Source organism: Melozone crissalis, unplaced genomic scaffold (assembly GCF_028551555.1).
Source record: "Melozone crissalis strain CALT ecotype California unplaced genomic scaffold, PUWL_Pcris_2 ptg000033l_1, whole genome shotgun sequence".
In the NCBI taxonomy this organism is placed as follows: Eukaryota; Metazoa; Chordata; class Aves; order Passeriformes; family Passerellidae; genus Melozone; species Melozone crissalis.
In genome coordinates this window covers 16,157,709-16,179,559 of record NW_026535811.1, presented here as the reverse complement: position 1 = coordinate 16,179,559, position 21,851 = coordinate 16,157,709, and the positions used below count along the sequence as shown (strand labels likewise).

The window sequence follows — 21,851 nt, the reverse complement described above, 5'->3', positions numbered from 1 at the left end:
CCCCATTTAATCCCAATGCAATGGGAAAATGCTGAGGGCTGCTGAGACAGCCTAACAGCAGCCTTACCAAAATATACAGGTGTAATAAACCAGATAAAGCTGCAGCATGGGATTCAGAGCCTAGAACAACTCCTACACAAGCTAATAAATCCATGGGTTTTGATTAAAGTCAGTCATGTCCTCTGAATCTCCTTGTCTGGAATACAGGAGATCTTAAGGGTCTAGAAGTAGGTATGTCTAACATGAGTGGCACTTTCAGTTCTTGAACAAAATCAGTGTAGAAGTTAAAAAAAACCAACTCTGATTGATGCTTATTCCCCTACAGGCTAGAATTAAGGAGGAAGTTTTTCACAGAAAGAGTGGTCAAATACTGGAATCATCTACCCAGGGAGGTGGTGGAGTCACCATCCCTTGATGTGTTTAAAAAAAGACTGGATGTGGCACTTGGTGCCATGATCTAGTTGAGGTATTAGAACATGGGTTGGACTCGATGATCTTAAAGGTCTCTTCCAACCTAGAAATTCTGTGATTCTGTGATTCATTTAACTTTAATTAAAGAAGATAGTTTTGCACTTAAAAAAAAAAATCTATGAAAGACTCCAGATTGGTTATCTGTACATTTATAAAGAAAACTAAAATAGCACAAACGGTTTCAAAGTTACAAAAGTAGACAGATGGCAGCACTAACTGTTTTAGCCTCTGTTTGTGAAACAGAAGTCATTGATAGAGGAAGAAATTATCATCCCTGGATTATTTGTGGTAATTTCCCATCATGCTAAACACCAACTAATGGAAAGTACATGTATTTTGGCAATTTCCCTGGCTGTACAGGCTATGCTGGCTGCCATTCAGTTTGTCTCAGGTTAGGGGTACATACTTGGACAGTTACTGTGGGTGATGTGTTATGTGGTGCATGCCAGCATAAAGGCACACCAAGGAAAGCTTTCATTAACTTCCACTGCTCAACTACCCATTTTCCTTGGCCTAAAAAAACCCTTAAAATCACTTCACTATGTGAAAGAAAATCTCTTGCACACAGAAATTAGGACATCTTCAAATTATCCCTTCCTCTCAGACTGGCAGTTTTCTTAAGGATGATCAGCTGAAATCTGGTGCTGTTCCTCAGGTTGGGAACACTGATGTACTTGCACATATTTTCTTACAGGATATTCAGCTTTACTCTGAATAAGGTTAAATCAAAGAAATTCCAAGAAATTATACACAAGGATTGGTTTGATGTAATATAAAATAAAATATAAAAATTTTAAAATTCCTAAGAAAATGCAAGGTAAAAGCAAGCAAGAAACAATAACCACCTGATCATAATTCAGTATTTTGCAAACTGATTCAGAGACAAACAGAATTTTTCCTCTGTTGCATCCAACCACAAACAGGAATCCATCTGCAGCCTGAAAATATAAAGATACTGTCTTTAAAAACACACAATTAAAATAAACAATGAATATTAATGACTACAAGGAAGCACACTTTTAATCCTGATTTTTAAAATTAAATACAAGAAAGCTAGAGAGGGGCAAGAGGAAATGGCTCCACACTGACAGAGGGTGTGCTTAGATTGGATATCAGGAAGAAATTGTTCCCTGTGAGGGAGCTGAGGCCCTGGCACAGGCTGCCCAGAGATGCTGTGGCTGCCCCTGGATCCCTGGAAGTGTCCAAGGCCAGGCTGGATGGGATCTGAGCAACCAGAAATAGTGGAAGGTGTCTTTGCCCATGGCAGGGAGTGGAATGAGATGAACTTTAAGGTCCCTTCCAACTCAGGCCATTCTGTGATTCTAAAAAAAAAGCAATTAAGATTGCAAGGACCAAACGAGGCCTTCAACCACACACAGCTAAAGTTTCTTAAAGACATCTTTGGCAAAAGTCCAGCTACAAAACAGCTTCTTTTGGGAGCCACTCTTGGCAAAGTAGATCTTGGCAAAGCATTGTGGCAGCAAAGGAAAAAACCCACAAACCTAGCTGTGAATGAGGCGTGTGGGTTTATGATGAAGTGTGCAAACAAGAGGGAAGATTTTATTCCAGGTATTTTCTGCACCTTTTGCAAAGCACATCTTTAAAAATGTCTATTTTGGTAGGACAGCCAACAACTGTGAGAATGTTCCTGCATAATTGGCAGCATTCTCTGCAGTTGCATGAAGATTTTTAGAATGGATGTAATAAATAGGCAGACTGCACACAGATTATTGTCCCTTCCAGGGCTGCTGCCTGCCATGCTCCTAAACCACCCCTGCACACCTTCATGAAAGCCTGGGTAGTGCACAGAGTTTAATTAGTACAAGAAAACACTTGTCTGAAGGAAATGATGGGAGAAAAAGCACTGTCCAACTAAAAACTGAAGCTTTAACAAGAACATGATTTATCTGAGAGTTTCCCTCCACTCACCCTCAGGATTAACTGCCGCAGTTCATCATCCTTCAGAAATGAAGGTTTATACCGCACTTCTGAGTAGGAGCTGCTGGAACCTGGAAAATGGGTCATTCACAGAGATCATGGCAAAAGTTACATTTTAAACTCACTTTTAGCAGAGCTATACTTGTTATGTCTTTTAGAATTTTTCTCTATGACCCCAACAGCTGAATTAAAAAAATAATTCAAGGCTCAAGAAATACTAAAAATAAAATTAAAACAGATTTCAAACATAGCTGGTAATGAAAACAGATACATATAACTGTTTTTTTTCTTGCCCTTTATTAACACAAACCAAGCAAACTTCTGTTCAGATATCATTAATGTACTGCAAGAGAAATGGTATTAGGAGAAGTGAATTTTCTAGAAACATTTCATAGGTATATTTCAGACCTCTTAACTAAACTCTCCTTCCTGAAACAGAATAATTCCAATATTATCAATTATCTTTTGGCATTAATAATGCTTCAGTATTACTATAAAGCTAACAATCAAAAAGCCAAACTATTGTAGTTAAATTGAATGTCTCACTAAATATAGTGAGACTGATTCACTGCATGTACTGTTCTAGCACCCATGGCAAGTGCTCTGTAAATTAATTTTTGTTCATTACACTTTTATCCATTAAATTTTTTTGGTGCTACATTTTTTGTAACAGTTGAACACTTCAGCCCATTTCATCATGTACTATAATTCCACATAGTATATTGTATTCTCTTGAACCATTTGTTTTGAGGTAAATACAACTGTGCTGGGTGAAGTCCAGTGTTTACATCCTGTTGTTAAAATACAAATGCTTGAGCTGAAGATTTCTTGTTTAACTGCAAGTGCAGTTACTGTCCTGCTGGTTTACATTATTTCCTGCTGGTTCACAGGACTTCTTCATGCAGACTCTCAGTCCTTTAGAAAAACCTCAAAACCCTTTACACCTGAGCCATTTCTATGATTCTACTACTGCCAAGGCAGCAACTTAATTAATTTTCTACACTTCTTTGACCCAAAACTAACTGGGTCCTCCTTAGACCTGTTTATTCATAATCAGTGGGTTTTGCAATGCAGAGGGTCTTTGATCTTTGCTTAGAGTTGATCAAATTATTATTCTGAAACAGTGGTGCCAAAACACTTAAATATTCTGTGCAGCTGATACAAGTTGCACATTGCAAAGTTTATTTGGATATATTTTTTCGGGGGAGAGGGGAAAAAAAAATCCAAAAACCTAGCAATAGCAGAAGGAGAGCAAAGAATATTTCCTGGGCTGATCCTCACACTAAAGCATTCCCTAAGATCCATTATTAACTTTCTCAGCTGACTGGACTATCAGAAGTTTCTGTTTCTTGCTACTATCTACCATGTGAGGGTTTTTAAGACTTTAATGCAATCAAACTCACTGACCATTTTGTTAAATTATTTTCTGTCTTGCAACCTTCCTTTTGACTCCTGTACCTTCTAAAAAGGATCAAGGAGTAACCCAAAAGCAAGGCATGCTCTGAGCAGACAGGAAATATCAGAAACTGAAGGGTGGCTTTTTTTCTGCTGTACTAAGCAACAACTTAAAATTACGTTCTGACAGCTACAGACATGAACACTTAAATGAGGAGCAGACTCGGAACTAAATACAGTAAGGAAATGTAAAATAAAACACTCTTGGTTTATTTAAAACCTGGGAAGATACACACAGCAACTCCTACTAGAACAAGGATTTACAGGATGATGTTTCCCAAACTCACCTTTTAAAGACTTCAAGTGCTGCACAGCCATCCGTAGCACTGTGAGCTTGTCCAGCTTTCGGGCCATGGGATTGCACTGTGGTATCATGGCAGACAATTCCTCTATCAAATTATTCATTTTGTCTCTTCTTCTTTTCTCTGTCTGACTGTGAGCCTCTCTAAGAAGAAAAATTATTTTGAAAGAGTGATGTAGGACACATGATTGTCCCCATAATACTCAGTTTCATTTTGGGAATGGAACTATCACCAGTACTACTGCCCTGAAGCAGTTTTTCATATGCTACTTGTATTGGACAATTGAATTGGATTCACTTCAAAAAAGATGAATTGGTCCCAATAATAATGGGAAATACTGAGGAGAAGAGATATCCCAAGCAACAATTTGATTATATTTGGCAGGAACAAGAGGTTATGAAGACTTCTAAAACATAAACCTTTCTTGAGACCCTTGCCATGCAAGTGATGACTTGGACACTTCAGTGTGTCCCAGAGAAGTCTTGATGTCATTGGGAATCAGTGAAAGACATTCCTGCTCCCACCTCTGTCTGGCCTGTGTGACTAAGATAGGGTGCTCATTCTGCTGCCTTTTAAGAAACCCCACAGCAATAAACAATACTTTTCCACATGCTTCTAAGAGATGGAGTGGAAACTGAAAAAAACAAGTTGTGCCTTGTGCAATTGACCAGAAGTATCCCAGAAAGCTTTCCTGATAAGGTGGTACAAAGGCTGTCTCAGGTTTCATCTCTCGGTACGCCTGTCAAGAACTCAGCCACAGAAAGAGCTTCTCTTCTCAGCCAGTTTTGATCAGGAAACTCCTTCTAGGGCACATGGCTGCACATCACAAGTGCATTTATAGCTCAGGTCACCTTTTCTTTACTTCTTTCTAGTGCACTATGTCAGCTTTTCAGCCCATCTCCTACCCTCTAATACCCTCCAGCAGATCAAGGAAAGTTTCCTTCACTCTCTTCCTCCTCACCCAGAAGACAAGCCAGCCACTCAATTAAAGCCCAGATGATTTTTCTTTCTGATTGAGACCAGACACAGTAGTATAGTTATGCAAAATGAGGAATAAGTTTTGGTTAACTGATCTCCAAAACTTTTCCTTGTAGGCATACGGCAACGGAAGCTATTAAAGGCAATAAAGCTAACTACACCTGGCCTGTTGAGAAAGAGCAAAGTACAGTTTTAAAGATCTACCTGAATACTATTTTAATTTAAAAAAAAAGAATAAAAATAAAGCCTTCACCTCACAACTAATTCTGGGTCATTCTACCAAGCATTTAGCTTTTCTCTCTCAAAAGCCTTCCATGAGATTTAATTTTTTGAGTTATGCTCACATCTATGGGTTCACTCAACTCTTCCTTTATGTCAGGTAAAAACAATCAAGTAATATCCTGGGTATGCTCCTTGAACTGTGAACTTCAGGAAGACAAATACATGCATTCCAGGAAAGGGAACAACCTTCCACATCTCTGAAGGTCAATAAAGAATTATAAAAAACTGGTCAGGTCAGTGCACAAATTCAGGGGATGACTGAATGATTGAAAAAGGCTTCTGTTGTTTGCCACAGCCACAAAGGCAAAGGGAGAAAAGCAGGTTCCACAATAAGCTAGAGACAAATAATACTGGAAGGAGATAACTGATAAGCAAACCTCCAGACACCTTTGTACTGATTCTTTTTCCCTCCAACTAATGCACCAAAAAGTCAGGAAAAAAGTTAACAATGCCACACAGAAGCCATTAAAGCAATGTACTACAATGTTAGAGAGCAATCTGGGACACTCTGTGAAGAAAGAATAATTTTGAAGTGAAATTGTAAATATATCTTGGAACACTTTAGTTTCTTTAATTTTGTTTCAATTACAGGAACACTTCATAATTACTAGCTAGCATACTATATAAATAATACTTCTGACAGCATGCTGAGTGGATTATGTATTTCTGGTTTGACATCTCTGCTCACATGAAAAATGAAAGACTTATTTTTAAATCAACTTTACAGCACAGCTCTGGTTTTACTACGTGGTTTGTCTGTAGTTTAAAATATTTGTTTGGCTGAACTGTGGTCACACAACATTTCAAATCTGGCAAGTGCTCTATGTGAATTTCAGTTTATGTGAATTCAAAGTTCAATGGCAAAACTTGAATAATTCCCTACACAAAAGCTTGTTCTAGAACAAGAAATCTTTGTTGTGCTTTAGCCAAAACCATTTCCATGTGGAACAAATTCCAAATACCTCCAGAAGCAGACAAATCTAGAAAAAACAAATCTCAAATTCATACAGATGAAGGATCAGCTCCTTACACGACTTGAGTGTACTGCATTTAATTCTCACTTTAAAAACTTCAACCTCATGTTTTTGCTAAACCAACTGAGATATCCTGCAGCAACTTTTACCAAAATTATTAGCAAATAAAATCCTCAAGGAGACTTTAAAAATTACTATACATTTAGCAAGGAAAAACTTACTGTTAAACGTTTGATAAAGTTTTAATGAATGTTATCCACAAACTCATATTTTACTATTTACTACTATTTTACTTATATTTTACTACTGAATTTCAGTCTTCACTAGCAAAACATATTTCTATTGAAAATGAGTACCTGAAGTCTTTTACTTTAACATGTTCTTCATCTTCACTCCTAGAAAAAACAAGGTACAGAGTTTTACATTACATATTTAATACTAGGCACTTCTTTCCTCCCACAAATTCCAGAAGATAGAAAAATGCTACAAAATTACTGCAGCTCCAGCAAAAGCAAACCCACAAAATCTCTCAAGCATAACTGACCTAGCAAGTGATGCATAACAGTAAGGGACCAGAGCACAACTGGCAATATTCACAGTTGTGTGAACATATTAAAGGGATAGTTCATAATTATGGGGCTTTTTTTACTCTGGAGACAACAACATTACTGGAACACTCAAATAACTTCAGACTAGCCTTGATTTTATTTTTTTGTTTAAAGTTTTATAAGATAAAAATGTATGTTTTTATTTCTCATATCTTATTGTCAAGTTATAAAATAAGCAATCCTAAATTATATTAAAAAACCAAAAAATCTAAGCTATTTCCCATACCCTACAGCAATGACTGGGAAGTCATAAAGTAATAAAACTGTGAATGAAACACAGTCTTAAGTGTCTGCAGCACAATAAACACTCTCTAACAGGAAACTATAAAGGATGATTCAAACAAGGCAATGAGCTTTTCTTTCCCTATGCCCACTGCACTGTTCCCCACACTCTTTGTGAAGAATTCATGGCCTTGGTACCATGAGAATCAAGAGGAGAGGCCAAGCAGGCAGCAGGTGTCTCCCACAAGGAAAGAGAAGCAGGAGGATCCTTGGGGATTACAGCTTCAGGAAAGGTGCCAAAAGCTGCTGCCACCTGCAACTGAGCACTGAACCCAGTGAGGATCCTGAAGCCAAACTAACAAGGCAGAATCTGGGATTTCACTGGAACCCAGCAATCTTCTAGACAGTCTGAGAAACCCAAACACAAGAGGAGCTTTGGCTCACAACACCCCAAGACTTTCATTCACTGAAATTGTTTCAGATTTAGACAAGTTAGCAATAACTAATATTGTCCTTCCATTTTAAAATAAACTTACCAGAAATATCTATATACTGTGAATTCCAACAGAATTTACATTCTCTGACCATAAGGGAAGAGGTAAGGAGGAGCCAGACCAGCTGCAGTGCAGCATGTGCCCTATTAATTAACTTTCCTTCTCCCTCAGGAGCTCCACTTGGGGAAAAAAATCTAGCACAAATCTGCTGTTCAAGCAATTAGTCCTAGCCTTCAATGGATTTTTATAGCCTCTGTCCTAACAGCTGTGGTGTTGCTGATATGAATAGCTAAATTAAAACCACCTTGACTACATGAACAGAGGGTGAAATTCTACTTTGTGGCTATATTGTGGGAATATTTAATTGGTACTATAAAGGATGGGTAGCAATCAGTAAAAATGAAGAACACCAGCTTTTCTCTACTTTCTCAATTGAATTATTAAATATAGTTCCCCATTTCTTCTAAAATGGAAGCAAATATTTTAAAGGCAGAAAAGGAGGTTTTTTAGTCACGCTTTCCATGATGAGCACCATGGAAAAAATCCACGAAGAAACAACCAATTTAACCCCAAAGAAAGATTTTTACACTCCCCTTTAGGCTATGTGCCAAAGAGTGACTTCCCTGCAGAAAGGGACCTGGAGGTGCTGGCTGACAGCAGGCCCAGTTCAAGGCAGTCAGAGGGCAAAGCACATCAAACACCAGATGGGCAAAGAGGAGATTGTCCTGCTGTGCCTTCACCTGGAATATTGTGGGCACTTCTGGGCCCCAAAATGTGAGAAGATGTTTGGTGAAGATGGGAAGGTCCCTGAAGGAATTCAGAGAAAGGCAACAAAGCTGCTGAAAGGGATAGAAGGAATGTCCTGTGGGGAGTGGCCAAGGACTCCTGGTTTGTCCAGTTTGGAGAGAAGGAGGCTGAAGCCATCTCCTTGCTCTCTGCAGGTTCCTGAGGAGGGAAAGTGCACAGAGAGGTGCTGAGCTCTTCTCCCAGGTACCCAAGGACAGGACACAAGGGAATGGTTTAAAAGTTGTGCAGGGGAGGTCTAGACTGGACATTAGGAAGCATTTCTGTACCAAGAAGGTGGGGAAAGACTGGAACAGGCTTCCTGGAGAGGTGGTCAATGCCCCAGGTCTGTCAGTGTTGAAGAGGCATTTGGACAATGCCCTTTACAATGTGCCTTAACCTTTGGTCAGCCTGAAGTGCTCAGGGTGGTGGAGTGGATGATCATTGTAGGTCCCTTCCAAGGGAAACAGTTTATTCTATAAAAACACTGCATGGCTACTTACAAACAAATATTACCCAAGTAGGGTACCTTTTCCAGATACAGAAAAAGAAAATGCAACAAAGTAGCCATGTAATTAACAACCCTCCTGGCAGATATATTCCACAAAGGATTTGCTTATGCTGCATAGCCCCCTTGTAACAGCATTATTTTAACACAGTTATTATAGTTGTAATTTTAAAAGCACCTTCAAAGGTAACAACTAACAAAAATGTTTACATTCATCAATCCTGGAAGAATATGAGAATATTTCCTTTGCCTCCCTAAGTGCTCTTATTGAACTGGCACTTTTCACTCCTTCCCATTCTAAACTTCAATACTAACAAGTTTGGTAAGAGCATCATCTTAGAAAGAACTATCAGGAACCCTTAACATTGAATGAGCCTGTCCATCCTGTTCCTTAACCCAATGTTTATCCCCTTGTGCTGTACACAGACCTGCCCTGGGATGAAGCACTCCTCAAGGAACCCCACAGCTCATCTAGGCAAACAGCAAAGTGTGACAAGTTCACAGAACTCAAAATAGAAATGGATTTATTCATAAAAAATACCTTTTCTGAGGATCACCATCAACTTCAACTGTATCCCTGCAGAAACAGATCACAAAGTAAGTAAAATGAAGTTTGAAGCACAACAAGATGACTTGATAGACCCAAAAAACCTAAGTCACAGAAAAATTGTAAAGGTAACTCCACTTGATTGGTTATTTTCAGCAAGATCATTAGTCCCAGAATCTAATTACTAATTCTTATTAGCCAGTACTTTTTCAATTGATTTTTCAACTTGGACAATTATTTTTTTTATCTGAGAGATTCAAACCTCAGGGGAACATTACCAAGAAATCAACACTTTTACTGAGCAGATAAAAATCAAAAAGTGATACTGAAAAAGAATGGAGACTATTTTTTCTTCCCCAGAAACTAACATATTGCTGGAGTTTTCAGTTATCCACACATCACACTTGAATCTCCAAATTGGCAATTGCATCAACACCCACAGTACAGCTACTGCAGACCAATGGACTACGTATGGGAGAAGCAATGATTAAAGAGCTTTAATAATCACAAATACATGTACATCTCCTATTCCCCACCTTTTTAAACATGGATATTTTGCACTAGTTCAGAGACAGTTATAGTGCACTACACCTGCACCTTGTGTCCCTTACTTCTGCCTGATTTACACAACTTTGAGCATATCACTTGGTTAACTGGCATCTTTTTGACAGTTATAGAACAGGATAAAACTGTTGACAGTGTCCCCTCAGCAGTCAGGTATGACCCACTTGAAAAGAATGAGCACTACAAGAGGACAGTCCCCATTTTTAGGTCACAGGTCTGTCACCACATTTAAGGAAATGGCTGCTCTGGTCACTGAAGCAGCAGTTCTAGATTAAACAATTCAATCAGTAATCTTGTCTCATGCTTGAAGGTAAAATTCTAGTATGTGCCTGGGAAACTTCAAACAACTTAATGTGAAAAACGCCAATCACTTGTTTTTAAAATTATAAAAGTTTAATAGCAATAAAATGATTATAAAAATAGTAACACAATTAGAGTAATAACAATTTGGACAAATTGAATTAGGACAATATGAGACAATAGAAACAAAGAATTACGGATGTCCGGGTACCTTTTTCTGGGCAGCACGAGCCCGATAAAGGACTCCCGTTAACAGAGGATTAACCCTTAAAAGCAACAGCCTGCTGCACATTCATACACCTCATACATGATGCATAAATTCCATTCAAACACAGGATTCTGTCTGGTCTTCATCAACTTCTCCCCTCTAATCCTAATAGTGCCTTCGAGGCGGGAAGAAGTTTGTTTCTTCTGATAAGAAGGCCATAAATTCTTTTTCTCTGAAAGATTTAGGTGTCCTATGGCTGCTATCTCGCTGCGAGTCCTTTCTTTTAAATAAAACATCCTACATAGCATAGTTTCTATTTTAACAATGTTTATAACCTAAAACTATATTTAACACAGTACTTAAGAAAATTAATGGAGCATTATTTTCTAACACAACACATATTATATTCATTTTAATATTTGCGAAAAGCCAACCATAAAATACATGCATTTTTCACATTAAGAACTTGCTTTTACTAGTAGGCAAAGAAGGAGAAAAAAACCTCTAAAAATTAGGATTGAAATTTCAGCATTAGAGGCACATTATCCACACACTTCAGGCCAGGAAATGGCATTACAGAATCCTCCATATATCCCTTGGATTTAAGGATTACTTTATCTATTTTTAATAATTGGGGACTGTCAAAGAACACATTTGGAAGACACTGTAAATGTAATGGTAATGAACAAAGGAAAGAGGATTAGAAGGGAGGGAGGAAGAGGAAAAGGAAAGACAGCGACCATGTTGCACAAACAAGAGACGAATGTCTCAGGTTGAGACACGGAGATTCGATTCACTTACTGGTTGTCAGAATCACTCCCCTTGCGCTTCCTGGGGATGTCAGGCAGGGCAGCACTGAAAGCCGCGCTGCTGGCAGCCTTGGGGGCGGGGTTCATGAGGCCGGGCCCTCCGCAGGCCACGCACGGGCTCCCATCCGCTGAGAACTGGTCTGGCAGCGAGAATAAAGGCTCAGTGTCCAGCAGGAGCTGCAGCACGCTGCACCCACCCTCATCCTCACCGGCACTAAAAGCTGTCTGTGCGTGGCTCTGTGCCTCTGACACAAACAGCCAAGGCTGCGCTGCCGCAAGCCAAGGCCAGCAAAGAGCGCACACCTTCCCACAGAGCTGCAATGATCTCACCATAAAAACTGCCCAATGTTGAAAACTCCACAATGGTTCTGCTGCAGCTCTGACTTTTTCATTCCCCACTGCTGACTATGGCATTTGAACAGAAGTTTTCTTTCTTTGTTCTTCAGAGAAGCCAAAATTTGTACTTGTGACCTGTCTGTAAGTGTAGAAGTAATCTACACACCAAGGCGATACAGAACAGCTCTCCCCTCACACAACCTTTGCACTTCAGTTCCCCCCACCTCAGACATCCTGCTGCAAGATCACCAGCTGTGCCATTTGTCAGCAGATCAAAATACTGTGGCTCAAACAAAATGAAAATTAAAAATACATTGTGAACTGTTTTTCAATCAAGTGAGATATCCAAAAAATGGAAGTTTGCTATAATCATATTCCTGACATAAAATCCACAATTACACAGAACATCTGCCATGGAAGTTGGAAGAGTCTCAAAAACTTGTCAAGTTCCCTTCACAACTCTCCTCTTAAGGAAAACTGTTGTTTCTGGGAAGGACAGAAGAGAAATCACCAGCCAAAGCAATCCTAGCAACCTAGTGGGAAAGGAGAGCAGTCTCCAGGAACATGAGCACTATTACACTGTTTTTCTGTCTCAATGCAGCTATCACAAAGAATCACCCAGCTGATGTTCAGGCAAAGAGCCAAAGAGCCAGATTTAACTCTGCTTCACAAATGCAGGAACTCCTCCAGGCTCCATGTGCCAGTGAGGACAGATGAGAGATGAAGCGATGTCGTTTAAGGAAGTGAGCATCTCCTGCTTCTAGCCGGGTGCAAAAACCAAGAGGATTACTTTGAAAATCCAGCAAGAAGAAAATCTGGACAATTTCTTGTGAGCCTTCTCTCTTTTTTAAGCATCTGTGCTGTTTGCAAAAATGTAGAAATGTGCAAAAACAATGATACAAAGGATATTTTTTTCCCCTCTTAGATGTAAACACATCTCACATCAGAAAAATGACCTTCTAGGTTTTCATTTGGTGTTGGAATACAGCTCTGGAGAGTTAAATGAAAATAGGCTAATACTCCAACAACAGCTTGCCTGGTCTTCCACTAATCCTCTCTCTATCAAATCAGACAACACAAAGTCAGCCCCTGTTTTATTTTAGAAAGCTCTTTAACTCATTAAGTCACACAGGAAGTTTCAGAAAAAAGAGATAGAAACAAAGAATCAACAAATACTTGACAAATATGTGACAACTTTTGGACATCTGTGACACCAAGAAAATCTAGTTATTTCAAATGCACATCACATTCAAATTAGGGATATTAAAAATATATTAAAGAAATTACATTATAAATACTATAAGTATTTCTATAAGACAGTGATAGATGTCTGAAATATTTTTATGATGAGTCTCCTTAAAAGTTTCATCTTCTATTTCTGTTATTAACACAATTCCAAAACAAACAAAAAAATGCTGACAGATGCAAAGGGACTGTTTTTTAAAAGGAGCAGTTTTAATTTGCCCAGGTCAGAGCATCTTATAATTCCTGATTAAGCTATTGAAGTACAATCAGTCTGGATGAATATTCATAAAAATGTACTTACTAAGCAGCAACCTACATGGTTCCAGGAGCAGAATGCCTTCAGCACAACAGATCCCTTCGTCCTGGAACAAAGCAGGACAGCACAGACCCACTGACCTAAATACTGCTCTGCACACAGATGGCCAGCCTGCTTTCCAAACACTTCCCTTTAAAGGAACAAAATCCAAGGCCACTTTTACAGGTTTTCCAATTTCTCTTCAATATTATTAAACAACCAGGTTTTTTTCCTCACACCCAAGCAACAATTTCTGAATACTGCACTTATCTCTTCTACCTTTACTAACAACACCCATTTTCATTATTCTTAAGCGAGAAAACAAAATATATTCAGATTACCAGTAACAGTGACCTATGAAGAACTTCCACACTACAATTATTAGGTGATAAATTGAATCCTTAACACTATCCCTGGGACAAACTAAATGCCAGTACGATGGGTGGCTGATCTTGGACAAAAATGTAAGGTTAAGAATCTGTACTGATCCCTGACATGCTCGGCATGCAGTCTTTATATACATACGTATATATGTATATATACTTAAAAGCCCATGAATCAAACCCAAACCCCCACCAACAATGCAAAAGAAAATTAACAGAGAAATAAATAAATTTAAAGCTTCAGAACAACCAAGCATAGCTGAACAGTGATTATGTGGAGTTGAACAGAAGTGAACAAATCTTTTTCGTACCTATCGCTCACTAAGCAAGAAATGGGCAGAAACAGCTCCAAAAGCCAAGGCAGCTTTGAAAAGTCAGGAAGGGTGATGGAAAATAATCTCTGAGGGCTCCATAAGAGCCATCACTATGATACTGGGTGATTCCAGGGTGCTCACTCTGTCCCTGGAGTGTCCCAACCTTGTGTAGGCTGTGCTGAATGATTTCTCTCCCTCTCTGCCACACCACTTTGAGAGAGCTGAATAATGAATATAACAATCTTTAGGTTCACAAAAACAATGGTCTAGAATGTACCCCAATAACCAGGATGGGCTTCTATGATCAGAAAAAGTTGGATTTTTACTTGTCATTTGAGCACCTGGCTGAATTTCTTAGACTTGCATTTTTGGTGAATATTTTCATACTACTGGCATCACAACAAACACCTCCAAACACACATGAAGCAAACTGAAATAATTCCCAATTTCATAGCCCGCTTGCTTTGTGAGAAATAATACCCAGAAAGACCAATCTTTATAACAAGTTGATGTTTCTATAAAACCAAAATCATTAGTGAATTCTAAAACCACTAGAAACAGTTTAAGTCAACTAGAGATGTTATGTTTGACCACACTAAAGGCTGTTATTCACACTAGTCTGGTTTGCAAGCCAAATAAAATTCCAGCTGAGAAATGACATTTTTACTGTTCATTCCATTGCTAATGCCCTGGAATACTGATAACCAGATTTTAATGGCAAGTGAACAGTTCCTCCAATACATGTCTATTATAACCTATGTCTTTCTCTCAGCATTAAGCCTATGTGCTTATCTATATTACAAATCAAAAATATTTTTAAAGCCTTTTATGCACATTGGGACAGATTAAAATAATGAGAATAATACAGGAATTCCTTCACTGGAATTACTCCCTCTGTGAAAAAGCAAAGACCATCCAAACAGTACAAACACATATGAAAAAAAGCTCCTTCCCAGTAAGTGTATGTGAAATGAAAAAAATGTTTGTTGAACACTCATTTTAGTGTATTTCATAAGTGAGAAAACAAAGTATTTAAGGGATGGTTATCAATACATATTTCTCATAACAAGAGCATCCCCTACTCTTGTGGAAAATAAATAATTGGATTCCCCAAGGGGCTGGCAAAGAAGGGAACAACTGCCAAGGAGCTGCAGAAAACTGCATTTTGGGGGGAGATACAAAGACAAACCAAATCAGCCACATTCCTGTGTCAGCAAAGTTTCTGTGTCAGTCCCATGCAATGCATTGAGAAACAAGGCTTGGGAGACTCCACATTTCTACAATTACTGACAATAATATTTTCTAATCCTGTGCCACATTCCTGAGCTGTTTTCACGACCAACAGTTTCAAGGTTTTCAATTCCTAAGCAAACACCGGCTTTAAGAAAAGGTTTATGGCCAAACTCCAACAGCCATAAAAAGGGAGATTCATGTGATTCAATAATGATGTCCACAAATGAAGTAGCCATTCTGGTCCCTCTGGGAGGGAGGAAGACATTTCTAGGGTGATTCATCTCTCCCCAGAATAGATTCCTCCATTTGGCTAGATGAAATAAAACAGTTCTAGGGTGATTCATCTCAATCTAAAATAGATTCCTCCAGTTGGTTAGATGAGATACAGCCCAAGAGTGCCTATCTCTAGTCAGTAATTACACAGGGACCAAAGGAACTGCCTCAGATTGGACATCTAAAGATAAGTGAGATGAAACCCACCCCAAGCACAGAAATATCACACAATTATTTAACACCAGAGCCACAGACAGCACCTGTTTGTACCACATGCAACAAGTCCAAGCCCAAGACAGGCTTTCCAAATTATTGGCCTAATTATGCACTACCTCAAGACCACCCACCCCAAGCAGGATTAGCTTTTCTGTCTAGGTTTGCAGGATACACATTAGCACTCCAAAATTAGCAGGAAGACACAAGTCATGTAGTATTAATAAATTAATAAATTAATTAAAGGAGCTGTCAGTCAGCCCTCATTTATTAGCCAGTTTAAAAAAGAACATCCAAATTCAGCTACCGAGATATTACACTAAAATGGGCTTGAAATAAAATATCATTAAAGAAGTACATTTATAAAGCTTATGGTGACACTTCCCATAGTCTGGGAATAAGCGAGACTTGGAGAAATGTGGTAGCTCTGCAGCTAACTAAATTAATAATGTGTTAACACTGGCACAACCTTTCCAAAAATAAGGAATTTTTAACCCAGCTTCCTAATTTTAAACACTTTCAAAGGAAAGGAGAAGAAAGAGGCTGCTTTGAATTCAGATTTCTAAGATCGCAAATACCACAGACTACTAAAATGTGTATTTTCCAAAGGTGTGTATGTGTTATGCACAAAACCCTCCAGCCAGGAATCTGAGCTCTGTTTAAAGAACTCCAAATTCTGGTGTAAGCCAGTGTGAAGTGGCACCTGAGGGTTGTGCAGCCCAGCCAGAGCAGTTCCTTTTAGACTGTAAAGTTCTCTCACAAATAACTTAGTTTTTTGGTGTGGTTTTGTTTTTGTTTGTTTGCTTGTTTGGTTTTTGGTTGGTCAGCTGGGGTTTTCCTGGAGGTTTTGTGGGGTTTTTTTGCTTGTTTGGGTTTAGTTTGTTGGGGGTTTTTTTTAAGATGTGAGATAAAGCAGCTCTGCTGGGAGGAAAGGCTGAGGGAATTGGGATGGTGCAGCCTGGAGAAGAGAAGGCTTTGGGGTGACCTCACTGTGGCCTTGCAGTGCCTGATGGGAGCCCACAGGAAAGAGGGAGAGAGACTCTGGACAAGGGGGAATGGGGGAATGGCTTCACACTGACAGGCAAATAACTCCACACCATGTCAATTGTTTTATTTTACTATGGAGTTAAATCCTAAACTTTTAATTTATTTTAGTGAATTCTTGCTGCAGATACTCATTAGAGAGTGTGACAGTGCCACACACAGCCTGCACACCTACAGGAGTGTGTGAGAAAGAAAGTTACAGGTGCTGGGACATCAGCTTAAGGTCCTGCACATCTGGACACCTGTACAACAAAGAACTGTATTTTCTACACATAGCTGAGAGCTACACTAAAAAATTCTTTGTATTTATTTATTTTAGACCTTTAAAACAGGCCATGAAAAGCATTTTCAAACTTACTTACAGCAAGTCTGGCATCAAGCTCATCACCTGCAGTACCTCATATTGAAAGCTGGGATAACAATCTTTGGAATGAAGCTCTGAAGACAGGAGAAATGTATGGACTAAAGCAGCTTATTCTTTCCTCAAATTTTATAACCATGTGCAATGCAGGAGCAAGATACAGAGAATTTAGCAATGAAAGCATCTTATGAACAACACTATCCAGAGAATAAACTCTTCTACGTTAAGAACATTGGATTTGGTTTTAATCTCACAAAATGAAAAAAGGAAAAAATTAAAACACTCTGAATTACATACATTTAAATCAAATAATAACACAGGCAACTGATTGCTCTCTGCATCTATTTTTACTCATTTTCATCACCTGGAAGAGAAGCAGTGAAAATCACGACTTACCACTTAAATGACACATTCACTTAACAGATCCCAAACACAAAATATTTGGCCAAATCTATCAGTGTATTAAAAAATAAAAGAAGGCAGGAGGCAGCTACTGGAAAGATCCTCCCCAAGGCCTGGAAAGGGCTCCCTGCTTTCCCAGGCACTTGCATGTTCGCACCAGGTAGAAAGCACTGATAGGAATCGGGAGTCTCATATATCATAGCTCATGTCTGGGAAAAACAACCAACAAACAAAAAGCAAACCACAAACCCTCTCCAGTTATATACTCCTTGAAAAATAGTGGACAGTTGTTTTCTTGTAAGTTTTGGAATCATACGTTTGCAAAATGCTGAGTCCTATCAAGTGAGCTGCAGAACTTCCATGGTTTTAGCTGGCCCTGCAGTCCAACCAGGGAATTTTCAAAAGTTCACAATTATTCACTTCCAAAATCACTCAACAAATTATTTCTTCTTACAATGAATTTGATTCTTGGATGTGAAACGTCCAAGAGTTAGAGTTTGAGTTTAGAGTTTGTTTTTCATACTGTGCAAATGTACCAACAATAAGGTGTACATTCAAGTGAAAAGAAAAAAACCCACCCTAAAAACTACTAAGCAGGTAAGTTTAGTGTAGCCATATCCCACAAACAATTTAGATACTTTTGTCTTAAAAACAAAGAAACCCAACATTTGTTTCTTTAAAATCCACTAAAAGAACAGGTATAAACATAGGCAGCAGAAGAAAGCAGGGATGGGGGCTAATCTCACAATAAAACATGAAAGCCTATGGTTCACTGATTTCCCAAATCTACTTGTAAATGGAAATGCCTGTGCATTTGGAGCTTTCTTCATTTTGATGACTTCCTCGCCTCTCAGTATATGCACGGTATAGAAACAATGTATCTTAAGTTTTAAGCACAGTTGAGCAGACTGCAAAAACGCTACCAAAAAATAAACCCCTGCACCACCACTTTGTGTTCAAACACTACATTTGCCACAGAATTTTACAACAGTATTTAAACAATCAAGCAGCCCAGACAGAAAAACGTCAAAGATTTAAGACAACAAGGATCCCCACATACATTAAAGCACACACAACCCAAGAGGCATTTAGAAAACAACTACTAAACCTATAAGAATTGGTGCTAACTACACAGAGCTGCAGTGATGGCTCAGGAGGGATCGGAGCATTTGTGTTTCCCCACACTCCGTGCAAAACGCTCCCTTCCACTCGTTTCCAAGCAGGAACACGAGCAGCAGCTGGTAGTTTACAACCAGCCTTGATTTAGTAGCAGAAACTTATGATTAAAAACATGGAAAGATCAAACCTTGGTCGCCATACAAGCGTGGGCACACATACACACACAGAGAAAAGTCAGAATCACTGTACCTAAAATACTAAATCATGTTTACCCACCAAAAAAAAAAAAAAATCTAAAACTAGAATTTTAGGAATGCAAGGCTACGTGTGTACCAGAAACAGAGAACTACAAACTTAGTTAAAAAAAAAAAAAACAACCCGAAAGCCCCCAGATTTTTAGCGCACATGGCATCAGTATGATGGCACATCTGTCACAGCAGTACAGCACAGTGACCATTACACAGGCGGATGCCAAGGGGACGGTGCCAGGCTCTTGTCAGCGCTGCCCAGGGACAGGACAAGGAGCAATGGACAAACTGAACACAAGAAGCTCAGCCTGAGGAAGAACTTCTGCACACTGAGGGTGGCAGAGCCCTGAACAGCTGCCCAGGGAGGGGCTGGAGTCTCCCTCTCCGGGGACATTCCAACCAGCGGGACACGCTCCTGTGTCACCTGCTGCAGGTGACCCTGCCTGGGCAGGGGGGTGGACTAGACCATCTCCAGAGCTCTTTTCCAACCCCATTCCGTGATCCTGTTTCCGTGTGGGCGCTCCAGGTACCTCCACTGAACTCCACCGAGCGGGAGCAGCGAGCCAGGAGCGCCCAGCGGGAATGAGCCACAAACGCGAGCGGCCCCGGAGCGGCACCGGGCACAGGAGCGGCCCCGAGCGCCCTCACGGAAGGACGGCACTGCCCCACGGGCACCAGCCCCACAACAACACCCGCCCGTGCCACATCACCGAGGCGGGCGGCCGGACAGACAGACAGACAGACACAAACAGGCAGACACACCCCACACACGGCGCCCGCCATCGCCCCCCACGCACGGAGCTACGCGCGGCAGGGGCGAGGGGGACGGGGCGCGCACCGCCCGCTCCTCGGGCGGACCCGCTCCCACCTTCCGCCGCCCGCCGCTCCTCCTCGGCGCCCTCGGCGCTTCCCGCTCCTGCTTCGGCCATGGCGGGCGGCCCCGTGCCCCGCTCCACAGCGCCCCCGGCACCGCCGGCATGCAGGGGGTGAGCTGAGGTGAGCAGAGGAGGAGCCGCCGGCGCCGGGGAGGGACCGCGGGCTGCCCCGCCAGCCGCCCCTCAGCGCCCCCGCCCCGCCATGTTCCCGCCCCGGCCCCGCGCCGCCTCTCGCGAGATGTGCGGCCGTGGCGGCGCCGCCGCGCTGCCGTCGCGGCGGCCCCGCTGGTCGGGCTCGGTCCGCGGCGTGCGGCGAGCCCAGGGCTGCAGGGACAAGTGCAGTAACTGCTCGGGAGACACAGCGATGACTTATGGCAGAGCTGCACAAGCCTGGGTGCTCTGTGGTGACACCGCAAATAAAGCACTACCGCCCGGCTTTTCATGCCGTTATTTATATAAGGAAATTCAAAGTTTCCAAGCACAGCAACATATAGACGTGATGGACCTGGAGTATTTTGCCGAGTTAGCAATGTATACACAGACATACATCAGCACGGATTTACTACATCCTTAAAATATGTTAGTTCCAGGATGTCCTTGAGTAAGGGATGCTGGCAGCTGCCTCTTCCACTGGTTAGATCTCCATTCTTGCTGGTTAGGCTTGGAAATATACAAAGATCTTACATGAAAGAATATCCTGACTTAAGATAATCTTGACGTGTTCCCCATTTTGCAACACTTGGGCTGGCACCCTGCCCATGTCCAGGGGCTGGGCAGGGCTGGTGCTCCTTCCTCTGGGTGCTCTACAGAGGATGCTTCATCCGAGGAAGTGTCAGAATCTTGGAATAGTTTTGGTTGGCAGAGGCCTCTGTGAGTGCTCAGAGAGCAGTCCCATCTGTCAGTGAAAAGTAACATAAAATAGGGATAACTTCCACAGGGGTGCTGAAGTGTGTGAGCAGAGCTGTAGCTGGCTTTTGGCGGTACCAGGAGCACGGTTCTGAAGTGAACCTGCCCGTCACGGTGCTCTGGTTTACACCCTGGAGTGCCGGTGTGAGGGAGGGGTGTTCCTTGAGCACAAAGACCTCAAGGGGCACCTGTAAAAGATTAGTGTGTTCCAGCTATTCCCAGGCATTCCTTCCCTCCAGCAGATCCCACTAGAGCCAGTCTGTGAAATGAAATGAAACCTCTGCAACACAAATGTCTTCCACATGACAGAGCCTCTATCACTGTCCTGCCCCGTGTTGGTGCAGCCTGTGCCCACTCAGTTCCACTTGCAGCTGTGACAGAAGAGGCTTTTGCTCAAGCACACAAATCCTGTGAGATTGGTCTACAGCCATCTCTATGGGCTGCACAGCTGCTGCTTCTCTCTCTTAGGGCATCACAATATAAGAAAAATCTAAAGCTCTTAGAGAGTGTCCAAAGTAAGGTTATGGAGATGATGCTGAAGGGCCTGAAGAGAAAGCCACACACGGAGCAGCTGAGGGCACTGGTCTGTTCAGCAGGAGAAGAGCAGACTGAGGTCAGAGCTCACAGCAGCTCTGCAGCTTCCTCAGGAGAGGAAGAGGAGGAGCAGGCCCTGATCTCTGCTCTGTGTGACCAGGGACAGGACCCAGGAATGGCTGGAACTGTGTCAGGCAGGCTCAGTGTGGATATCAGGAAAAGGTTCCCACAGAGGCTCTGAACAGGCTCCCTAGGGATGGTCACAACCCCAAGGCTGCCAGAGCTCCAGGAGCGTTTGGACACCGCTCTCAGGGATGCACAGGGTGGGATTGCTGGGGTGTCTGTGCAGGGCCAGGAGCTGGACTCAATGATCTTTCCAATTCAGGATACTCCGTGATTCTATGAACTCAGGCACCAGAAAACCTGAAGTGCAGATGGTATTTATTGCTCACCAGTGAGGCCAGAGCTGCAGAGTTGGTGACGTGTGTGTGGAGGAAGCTCCTTCTGCAGGTGTTCTTCTCCCGCTGTTCTGGGGGCTTTCCCCTGTCTGTTATCAGTAATGGGGATCCTGTGGATGTAGCTGTAATATTTTGGCAAGAGTAGCTGTAATATTTTGCAAAGGATATT

The 21,851-nt window shown here is 41.3% G+C and overlaps 1 protein-coding gene across 1 annotated transcript in view; it reads right to left on the bottom strand.

Moving 5' to 3' along the window:
* BMAL2 (basic helix-loop-helix ARNT like 2) overlaps positions 1-20,018 on the bottom strand; it is a 31,822-nt gene extending 11,804 nt beyond the window's left edge. Inside the window, 9 exon segments of the mRNA XM_054281910.1 lie at positions 1,317-1,409; positions 2,401-2,480; positions 4,152-4,309; positions 6,757-6,795; positions 9,557-9,592; positions 11,436-11,583; positions 19,778-19,891; positions 19,894-19,981; positions 19,983-20,018. Of these exon segments, the coding sequence (XP_054137885.1) occupies positions 1,317-1,409; positions 2,401-2,480; positions 4,152-4,309; positions 6,757-6,795; positions 9,557-9,592; positions 11,436-11,583; positions 19,778-19,891; positions 19,894-19,981; positions 19,983-19,988 (762 nt within the window). The 5' untranslated portion in view covers positions 19,989-20,018.
* Between the last annotated feature and the right edge of the window lie 1,833 nt (positions 20,019-21,851).